The sequence below is a fragment of the Setaria viridis genome, chromosome 8 (genome assembly GCF_005286985.2).
Source record: "Setaria viridis chromosome 8, Setaria_viridis_v4.0, whole genome shotgun sequence".
Taxonomy (NCBI): domain Eukaryota; kingdom Viridiplantae; phylum Streptophyta; class Magnoliopsida; order Poales; family Poaceae; genus Setaria; species Setaria viridis.
In genome coordinates, this window is record NC_048270.2 from 4,431,079 (window position 1) to 4,442,390 (window position 11,312).

The 11,312-nt window shown below is 46.5% G+C and overlaps 1 protein-coding gene and 1 pseudogene across 1 annotated transcript; both read right to left on the reverse strand.

The window, feature by feature from the left end:
* Positions 1–756: 756 nt before the first annotated feature.
* On the reverse strand, positions 757–6,232 carry LOC117866463 (uncharacterized). The gene is made up of 7 exons (XM_034750669.2): positions 5,830–6,232; positions 5,325–5,524; positions 5,159–5,221; positions 2,584–4,629; positions 2,339–2,489; positions 1,361–1,758; positions 757–1,248 (listed from the first exon to the last, which is right to left on the reverse strand). The coding sequence occupies exons 1-7, from the start codon at positions 6,122–6,124 to the stop codon at positions 931–933; spliced, it is 3,471 nt and encodes a 1,156-aa protein (XP_034606560.1). The 5' UTR covers positions 6,125–6,232; the 3' UTR covers positions 757–930.
* A 695-nt stretch (positions 6,233–6,927) lies between these two features.
* LOC117834214 (uncharacterized) lies at positions 6,928–10,803 on the reverse strand (annotated as a pseudogene).
* Positions 10,804–11,312: the final 509 nt, after the last annotated feature.

Sequence of the window (11,312 nt, forward strand, 5' to 3'; positions counted from 1 at the left end):
ATTACTTACCTGGATGCAGCAGTAACAGAACGCTGCTACCGCGGACATCCGTGGGCGAAGGGAGAGGCGAGCACGACAGAGACGCCGCGCATGGACGGATGGATCCAACAGGAGCGCATTCTGTTGGCCCTGCGGGTGAGCAGGCTGCTCATTCAGCAGCTGACCCGTTCAACACGGCCGCTGCTTTGGTCGGTGGTCAAGGCCGCTCAGAGACTCACTACTCTAGAAGTCTAGGCAAGTGCCCTGGGGAGCTTCCTGCTCATCCACCACCACAGCTCGTCGTGCCATCCATCCATCGCCATCCAGCGGCTTGCCGGCTTCTTCTCTCCCATTTTCTTTTTTATTTAATACTAATTCTCTGGCACACGCACACGTTCCTGTCGATCTCGCCGCGCTCATCATGTGGATCTGGAAAAGGCGCTCCAGGGTACACGCTATTTTTTTTTATATGCGCGCAAACATTCCTCCCTCCAGGCTCCAGCAGTAAGATTCTGCTCCCCGCCAAACCCATATCCTGCCTGCTCATTATTCTACTCCCGTGATCCCGCCCGTCTTCTCCCTCTCCTCCCTCAGTCCTCACCAACCAGCCGCCCAGCAGACACCTCCACGTGCGCCGGCGCGTCACCAACCGCACGGGGTGGTCGGACGGTCGGAATCAAAACCAACTCGCCACGATGGCAAGTGTGCGTGCCCTGTTTCAAAAGCTTTACACGGCCCACAGTTTTTTTTTTACCCCCCGCACGGGCATGGAAATCATACCAGCGAAACGTTCACGTCACCACCCAACAGGCAAAAGCAATTTCACCACCACCCCCGCGACTCTCCACGGTATAGCAAGGTAAACAAAAGCTTCGTATGCACGACTCTGTAAACCTCATCGTCTTCCATCGAGAACCATGGAACTGATCGACAGCACTCACAGTCTCACACTCACACCGAGGCCAAGGAGACCAGCGGCAGCGGTGTCATCCTGGCCGCGTCCGTCGTCGCCTGCGCGTACAGCGAGTTGTGACGCAGGATCAGCTTCAGGCCCTTGGCGGCGGCCTCGGCGGGCTTCCTCTGCTGCTGCTGCTGCTTCCGAGCGCCGTGCTCGTGGTGGTGGCTGTTGTAGTAGTCCTCCGCCAGCGCCGCCGCGTCCAGGCGCGACCAGGCCGGCCCCCGCGGCGCGCTCGCCGCCCACATGAACCGGCTCGAGCAAGGGTTCATCAGGGACTCGCGGAACTCCCTCGCCCCCTCGCAAACAATGCCCTGCAGCAAACCAAGTTCAGATACAGTTCGAAAGCCTCGGCAAAAATGGTTACTTGCACACGCATTTTGAACCTTTGGCACGACTGAATGAATGACTGACTCATGGTGGTACCTCTGCCATGGCTTTGATCTTGAGCGCCACGCTGTCGGTCAGGACCACGACGTTGTGGTCGCTCCTGAGCTTGTTCAACAGTAGCGCGCAGTCGAGGACGCGGTCCTCAGGTTTCGGGGAGACGATGTCCGTGAGCTCGAAGCCTCTCGGGGAGAACAAGGCTGCCATTGGGTTGAAGGAGCCAGCTGAACCGACCTTGATTTCTTCGTCGATGCGCTGCGCTGAAGGGGTGGCAGGCGGGGTTGGCGCGACTGGGAGCATTTCAGATGAGCTCTGGACGTGGATCCACCAGCTCTCGGTCGCCATGCACTCCTCAATCCATTGGAGTGCGGAGGTCGCCTTTGTGGACCGTCTGAACAGGCCCTCCCGCTGCTTCATGGAATCTAGCTCCCTGATCACTGTGGGCAGAATAAAAGCTGTTCAGACTCAACTAATTCAGCAACTACAGGTGCACAAGTAAACAGGGGAACACATTGCAGACAAGATGCAGGTTGAGCAGACTCAAATGGGGGAAACAAACCACATTGCAAAATGGATCGAATCAATTATTGCAATGGAACAAAAAACTAGCATTCAAAAGTCTAGAGGCATGAAGCACCAGTTAAAAGCTGAACGCAAGCCTTCAGTTGACACCATTGTAGCACATGATGAATGCTGCGACGGATTGTATTGAGTCAACGCAGGTACTATTTAGGGCTATATAGCACAGAAGTGCACAACATAACAGTATACGCAATAATCATGTCTGAATAAAGGTACTGTTCAGGGTTATATAGCACAAAAGTGCACAACATAACAGTATACACAAGAATCATGCATTCAGACACAAACAACAATTTGAGTATATTCTCATCATAGGGAACATTAAAACAAGCTAATAACAACATTTTAGGACTAGTAATGACGTTTTCAAACATTTGGTGAATGACAACATAATAGAATGACAGTTCAAACATATTATATTTGCTCCTAACTTACCAATCCTTGGTACGAACAGGTGAGTTCCTTTTATGCCTTTTAACAGCATAATAGACTTCCTAGATTCATCATCGAGAAGGCTGTCGGTGTTAGCCACCATGGTCCAGGATTTCATCCGTTGTCCAGCCCTACCTGATTCTTGCTTATGAAGCTGTTCAGCATAAAGATTTGCTCATGTCAGATGCCTTAGTAGAAGGAAAAAATATTAAAATGAAAATACTATTATAATATTTACAACAACTTACTGCAAGATTGTTAAGTTTATCTTCCAACTTGATTGCCAATTCACCAGCAGCGATGTCAGCTGTCCTAGGAACAACACAGTTACAATCAAGCGACCTAGCCGGCCCCAAAGGAGAATTCGAAAGAAGGGTCTGGAAGGGGAGCCTATCAGCAACCCTTTTCTTTGTGATTGCACTTTCTACTCGTGCACGGTTTTCAGACATATCCCTTGTTTTCCGAGCTGCAGAAGATTGTGGTGTCATGTTCTCCTTGTCAGAGCAGAATGCTTCCTGGTCTTGATCTGCATCAACTATGAGATTCTTGGGAAGACACTTCCTTGCTTTCATGCCTCCTGAAGACACAGGGGTCAAATTCTCCTTATCTGAATAGAAAACATCATAATCTATTGTGTGGATTTTTTCGGACTTTGCTGACAACACATTGCATTTCTCCTTATTTGAAGTCTTCTTTGCTGACACTGAATTATCCATCCTTGACCCAAGAACCATCCTAACAATGGGCTTTACCTTAGAAGCAGGAGTCACGTTCTCTTTGTCTGAGGACAGATTTTCCTGCCTCTCAGGGGAGATGGCATCATACTTTCCAGGTGCCAGCACTGAGTTTTCCCTAGCCAGAAGGATGTCATCTTTGAATTCCAGATGTGAAATGGGCATACACTCTATCTGGCTCTTCTGCAATTTTTTATCAGCTGGAGTTAGCGGAATAAGATTCTCAGAGATAGGTTCATTTGATTTCATCTGATTTCCAGTGATCAGAATGGAGTTTTCATTTTCCGAAAAGTTGTCATGAGCTAAATTCAGAGGGGAAATGGAATCCATCAACTCTTGGGAAATGATAGGCTTCAGACCTATATGGCTCCTCTCCATAATTATGCTACCTGATAGATTGGGGGTGATATTCTCCTTGTCCAGTGGACAGATCTCTTCATTTCCTTCGATTTCTTCAGTATCCAAATTGTCAAATAAATTCCCACAAACTGTGCTGTCAAGCTGATAGTTCTCAGGACCCTCAACAATCTTATTTGGGGCCATGTTCTCCTTATTTGAGAAACTTCCCTCCAAGTTAAGATGGACCAAGTCATCATGCTTCAGTTCTGGTGTTGCAAGATTTTCTGAAACAGGCTCAGATTCTGTATTAACAGTAGCAGAACTCCACTGTGGAATTTCTTTGTCTGTGAAGGCATCATCTTTGAAATGCAAAGGGAAAGCAGAATCAAACAAGCCTATCCTCTTCTGTAACTTTGAACCAATTGAATCTTGAGGGCCATAATTCTCAGTGTTTGGCTCTTTCTTATTTCCCTCCATGGTAATGCTGGCTGGGGGATGCATATGGCCCTTATCTTCTGCAATCATCTCTTCCTTTTCTTCAGCTATTTCAAATTCAGAAATACCAAACAAAGGGAGAGCAGAATCAAACAAGCCTATCCTCTTCTGTAACTTTGAATCAACTGAATCTTGTGGGCCATAATTCTCAGTGTTTGGCTCTTTCTTATCTCCCTCCATGGTAATGCTGGCTGGGGGATGCATATGGCCCTTATCTTCTGCAATCATCTCTTCCTTTTCTTCAGCTCTTTCAAATTCAGAAATACCAAACAAAGCTATGCAGGCAGCGCACTCCACCCCACAGCTCTGAGAACATACAAGAATCTCATTTTGGTCTCCTTTCTGAGAGCTGTAGTTCAGTGCACTGCTTCTATCCTTGCTCCTGCCAGTGTCAATACGAAGTGATTTGACTGACTTTAACTTGGATCTCTTGGACACTTGGTTTGATGTATCCCGCTTGTCTGACAGGGCTGGTCTTCCAGCATTTGTCAATGCAGCTGGCATTTCCTGTATGATCAAAGAGCCAAAAGATTCTGAAATTGGATTCTTGTCGACTAACATATCCTCTGTCACTCCCTCAATGTTCTCATGGGATTCTTCCACGGAAAAGGAATGAGCAAAGTCAGGTAATGGTGGTGCTGAGGGGATCACTTTGGCTGGAAAATCAATATCTTCTAATATAATTTGTTGACTTGTCTCCTGTATCTTTTTTCTTGAACTTGTCTCCTGTATATTAGACCAGACAGTTAGCATTCGTACCAGAAACTGGACTAATAGTTGAAACTCCCAACAGTCACTCAAATAAGGAAAACAAAATGGAGCAATAGAATTCAAAGTAAATAGTTAAAAGACAATAAAATAACAAAAAGTAGATCCACCTAAGGGACAGAGAAATAACATACAAGTTTAAACCAATGCTAATAGCAACCAGAGCATACAGATGCATCTTTATACACATTAAACAAACATATCACATTTTCTCTAACATAGCGGATGTAAAGCTTTGTCAAATGATGGCAGCTATCCCAATCAACTCAACATCTCTAGCTTTATATGAATTTCTACCACATACTTAGGATGCAAAAAAGCTGATACAGAATATTATATTACTACCCAAAAAAGGCATCAGTTAACACCTTGCGGCTTCCAGTGGTAGCCTACAAAATTAGTAAGCCTAATGCAGCTCTGCAGGTAGCTATAAGCATTCCACCAAAAACATTCCGGATTCATTACTAATGACTTGCTGGGAACAGACCTGATGGGCCTCCATGTCTGCTGACTCCCTCTGCTCAGGAGCCACCAACTGGCTGCTGGCCTCCTGTGCATTTCATCAAACACTTAGACCACAATGACTGAACAGCTATTGCTAAAATAACACGAAGTATTTCCAGGAGCATAAAGGAGAATTTGCTAGTAGGTACCTGATAAGCATGTGGCTCCTCTTTGTCCTCAGGCAGCGGCGGCATGTACGGCGCATCCTCCATCTCAAGCGCCTCGCGCAGCGACAGCCAGAGCAGCCTGTACTCCCTCTTCGAGGCCCCGAGCCGCAGCGTGTCACCGTTGACCAGATCCACCGGCGTGTGGGGTGGGATCCGCCGCCCGGACACCCATGTCCCGTGCACTGCATCGAATCAGACCCCGCAACGATGGGGAAATGGCGTGTTAACTGTTAACTTCCTGGAATACTAGGACGCTAGATTTCCGCAGGAAATTCCGATGGGGGGACATGAAATCTCAGCACAAATTCCGCAATTAACAAGGTATAAGCGCTAATCGCATCCCGAGATTACCCAATCGAAATGTGGAATCAAAAGTCAAAACCCTAGTAAATTTCCCCAAATCGCATATGCTACAGTTAAGCGAACACGAATCGGTTCACACGGACGCTAATTGCATATGCAGAGGACAGAGCGGCGGGTGCCTCACCGGAGCGGAGGTCGGTGACGGTGATTCGGCGCTGGCGGCGGCGGGCCCGGAGCTGGAGGTGGAAGCGGCTGACGCTGGGGTGGTCGACGAGCACGTGGCAGTCGGGGTGCCGCCCCACCGTCACCGGCGGGTCCTCCTCCTCCTCCTGCTCCTCCCCGCCACCCACCGCCCCGCCGCGATCCGGCGACGAAGGGGGCGCGTTGAGGAAGATGTGCTTGAGCACGACGCCGCCCTTGGACACCGCGAACGCCGGGATCGGGGCGTCCCCGTCCACCTCCGCCATGTCGTGTTGCATCTCCCTCAACCTCTCCGTGTTGCGGTGGTGAGGACGGTGAGAGAAGGGGGGCGGATCTCTGATTCGAGCCTCGGGAGTGGGGGGGGGGGGGGATTCAAAGGCGGCGAGGGGTAATGGAGGCGACGGCGGCGGGGTAGGAGGAGAGACGTTGGAGCGGGGGGGGAGCCCGGCCGGCGGGTTTGGAATTTGGAAGCTTCGATCGGGGTCGCAACGGCTAGAAATCGGAAGGCGGAAGCGGCGCGTGTGCGGTGTGCCGGTGTGGGTCTCCCTCAAGTGGGCCGAAAAATGGGTACGGCCCGGTCCATGTGGTCTGTGGGCGTTTGGCCCATCACGACGTAGCGAGGACGACGAATCCTTTGCCTGGGCTGGGCTAGCTCGCGTGGTGTGCGGATGCCTCATAAAAACTAGGAAATAGCCTAAATTACTACTACCAATTGTCGCTAAAGTTTGAATAACCCCTAAACTATTTTTTATTCAATTAACTCCATAAAGTATTACATTTAGTTCAATTTTCCCTAATACAATTTATCATTCTTTTTATCTCCATATACAAATTTACCCCCCTAACAACTAATACTAGCTGTTTATTCTTTATTATCTTTATTCTTGCGGTCGTCAAGTGTGATGTGCATAAAGTTTTCAGAATTTAGTAATTTACCCCAAAGTCATTCATTTAAACTATAACTAGTTTATTTTTAAATTTCTTATGGATGTCACATCGTATATTTAAAAATGGATGGCATATTTATTCTTCATTAACTTAAGGAATGTAATTGAGCTAAAAGCAGTGGCACAAGAGCATTCAGTTGCCTGCGGTAGCAGCACGCGAGGTGAGTTGGAAAAAAGTAAGAAAACTTCGTCATCGACAAGGGCCTGCGAGTCAGCACTCAGCAGTGATGAAGCTCCTCAGCATCACTACGAAGGTATGTCATAAACCTTATACAAACTACAACCAGATCATACCAAATTGACAGTCAACTACGCAATGTTACCTCAGTTCCTCTGAGATAAGCCTCCTTTATCCCGTGCAGCCCTGCAGCCACTCTCTGCATGTCCATGCGCTCATTTGGGGATGGATTGGCACAGGAAAGTCCAACCTTTAGCACTTAGAGCAAACACTCTAAGCTTGAAGTTTCTTCTGAGACATCATGCTCTTCTTCTAGCAGGTCACTAGGTCAGGATCCATAATCTGTAATATCCTGTCAGGAAAGTTCATCTCAACGAATCTTACAATATTCAGTCTATCTTTGAACATATCATCTGTTGGCCTCTTCCTTCAAAATATTTCAAGGAGAATAATTCCAAAGCTGTAAACATCTCCAGCTGTTGTATATTCACCACCTGCTGCATACTCTGTAGATTGCACACAAGAGTTATTTAGCCCAAAGATAACACAGCACAGTAGCAGTTACTTAAAAAAAAACACAGCACAATAGCACATGAAACTACAAAACGGTATGAAAAATAACATTACCAGGAGCAACATATCCTATTGTCCCCTTAATACCAATTGAAGAAGCTGAGATCGAATCCGCAAAAGATGATGCTGCGGAATCAACTTTGAACCTTGCAAGGCCAAAGTCTCCAATATGTGCTGTCATGTTGTTATCCAAAAGAATGTTGCGAGGCTTTAGATCACAATGAACTATAGTTCCTTGGCTGCTATGGTGGAGGTATTCCAATGCACCTGCGACGTCCACCACAATGCACAACCTTTGAGCAAGCGTAGTGCGGTTTGAAGTTGAAGTGTTTGCATTATTTTGAGCCGAGTATAGCAATGCATGCAAGTCACCTCGTGGCATGAACTTGTAGACTAAGGCTTTGAAATCATTACCCTCTGAATCACTGCTTGAGCATGCAGTCAGGATAGGGACTAGATTGAGATGCCGCAAGTTTCTCAGGGAATTACATTCTGTGACGAAGCTCTTTTGTGCTCCTGTCTCTAAACTGAAAACTTTGACAGCAACCACGGTTCTGTCTTGAAACAACTTCCCTTGATATACACAAGAATATCTTCCTTTACCAATTAAATTGGATCCTGAGAACCCCTCTGTTGCTCTGGCAAGGTCACTGTAAGAAACTTTGGGAAATTTGCTATGAAATGAGGGCATAGATAAAAAATTCGCCTTTTGCTTTCCTTTCCAGAACACCATTACAGATATGACAATAACAAGTAACACAATGCTGGCTAAGGGGATCGCCACTTTTGGTACAATAGAATGCTTCTTCTTTCTTGATCTTACAGGTATGACAGGACATGCGAGTAGGTGTAACTCTAATGCCCCACCACAAAGCTCCTGATTTCCATCAATCCTCAGGGCAGTTACATTTCTGAATATGCCTTGTGTTGGGACCTCACCCTGAAGGTGGTTGAATGACAAATCGAGTTGCTCAAGAAGGTGTAGACTGCCAAGAGGCACTGTTATTGGTCCAGTCAAGTTATTGCAAGTTGAGAACTTGTAGGGTGCTTAATTTGCCCAGTGAAGTGGGGATGGTTCCACTAACAATGTTCCGGTCCAACTTGACATACTGCAAGCTTTCACAATCACCATGAGTGCTTGGGATATCTCCAGATAGCTTATTGGATGAAAGCAAAGACTCACGAGTTGTTTGGCATTACCTACTTCTCTAGGAAGTTGTCCATCTAAGTTGTTTGAAGATAAATCAATTTGTATTATTGTTGGAATTCCAAATATCTCCTTTAAATTGGTAGCATACCTTGAAGGAAATTGTCTGAAATGCTCAATGTGCTAAGCATTCGAAGGTTTCCGAGGTTTGCATGTAAATGCCCACCAAATTTGTTAGAGTCAAGAAAGAGAGATTGATTGTCAAATTTGAAAGGGATGAGGGAATAAACCCTGTAAAGTTGTTGCGAGATAAGCCCATAATCTGTAAACCTTTCAGCGTACCGAGCCATTTTGGAAGCTCACCCGTAAATTGATTGTCATGTATCGCTAACGCAACCAGGTTGGGAAGGTTTTCTATGCCGGAAGGAAAACCCCCAGATAGTTTATTTTTCCCTAGATATAGAACTTGAAGTTGATTGGAAAGGTTACCTAATGATTTTGGTACAGGGCCTTCTAGATGATTGCTAGCTAGGGAGATATGGTGTAGCCTAGTGCAGTTGGCTGAGCTGTTCATAAACTCCCAGCCTTGCCTGTTACGAGCTTGCAGTTGATTTTTTTTCAAGATTCCGGAAAGAGAGTGTGGTAAGTTGACCAATGGAGCTAGGTACTACTCCAGTGAAATTATTATTTGACATGTTAAGAAGGTGCAGATTGGATGCATTCGTCAATGAATGCGGAATGTATCCGCCGAAGAAGTTTTGTTTCCAAGGAGTGTTTGAAGATTTGGTAGAGAAGTACCGAGATTGTTTGGTGTCACTCCGCTTAGACGATTGACAGGAAGGGAGAGAACGGTAAGAGCAGAAACATTCATGACGGCGGGAGGGAACCTACCTGCCGATTGATTTTCACCTGCAGCCAGAAACTTCATCCCGGGCAATTTCCCAAGCTCATCTGGATGTTTCCCTTGATACTGTTGCCTTCGCAACTAAACGTAGTAAGCGTCGTGATATTGGCAAGGGAAGCAGGAATGGTCCCAGTAAGGCCATTGTATTCAAGTTCCAGATGCTGAAGATGATAAGGCAGATCAGGAAACTGTCCAACAAGAACATTGTTAGCCAGCTGCAGATTCTTCAGGCTGGAAGAGTTTGCAAAGTTAGGTATCATCCCTCGCAGCGTGTTAGTCAAGATGAGGATTTGCAGGCGACGCAAGCGGGTAATGGACAGAGAGATTTCTCCGGTGAATGCGTTCTTCGACAGGACCAGACGTCTCAGGAATGTCAGGTTCCCGAGCGATGGAGAGATTTGCCCAATCAGGCCTCGGTTAGTAAGATTCAGAGAAATGACACGAGGTGGACTTCACCCGGCACAGGACACCTTCCCAGTTGCAGAAGTGGGTGCTGTCATTCCAGGACACCAGAGCTTTTGTTGGATCAAGACTGATCGCCTCCTGTTCGTTCAAAAAAATTTCTTTAGTTCGTTCAAAAGACTGATCGCCTCCTTGAAGGCGATCAGTGACAACCGGTCTGTCACGTTTCCATACAAGGAGGTGCAGATGGCGACCTGCCATGTGCCGAAAGCCGCCATGAGCACCAAGAGGAAGTTTACGATCCTCATTGTACTATCCATCATAGCCATGGCTCGAGACAAAGTGAGCAACTGACTTGTCAAGTATGTACTATTTAGCCTGCCAGAGTTTAGAATGACCTGCATCAGAAGTTCATAGTTCTTGCAGACAAGGATCACGGTATTGAAAACAAATGCGTCGAGGATAAAAATCCAAATATCTTCGCTGCTGCTGATCTAATCTAATCAATATCTAGCAGACAAACTACTAGTTTTCTGATCAGCTGACAGTTTCTACACAGCAAGCTGCGAGAGCACCAAACACAACTGTCACTCATAAAGTTTCAGTGACCTTAGGATGTGTTGCTTACCGTTGTTACGCAGCGGGCGAGGCGAGGCGAGGCCTATGGAGAGGTTGAGCTGGGGCAGACAGAGAGATAAATGGGTCTTCAGCCGTGTGGAATAATCTGGTCTCCATCCATGCATGCCCAGACGACTTCACATGGCACTCTCAGCTCAATAACTTGGTCAGGACGACGACATGCGTGTTTCCCATTCCCTTCATGCTATTGTGGAAGATGATGCCAGATGTCCCTGCTGTGAGTCGTCGGTCAACGAGTCCCCCATAAGATAAATCAAAAGTCAAATCGTGGATAACTATATTGTTGCAATTGTTTTGGATACCGTGCTATAGTGGACAATGCGCACTACTTAAGGATCGCGAGGATAATCTAGTTGTTGTGATAACTAATTGATTGATATTAACAGGAGAACCGAGCAATAGCTTGGGATTTAGTGAGATGTGGTTGTAGTGTAACAAATGCAGAGGTGTTTTCTTATAACCAGTTATAAATATATAAATAGATTGCGAACTGAGCTATCAGGTTTGAGTCCTCGACTCGGCACTGGTACTCGTATTTTTTCTAGATTGCTGGCTCAGTCTTTTGGAGGTACTCATAGGGGTAGGGTTGCGTGCGTGTGTTCGTATTGGATAGCATGCGTACGTGTATGTGAGTGTCTACGTCTGTACTATGTGATTTAGCAAAAAAAATATAAAT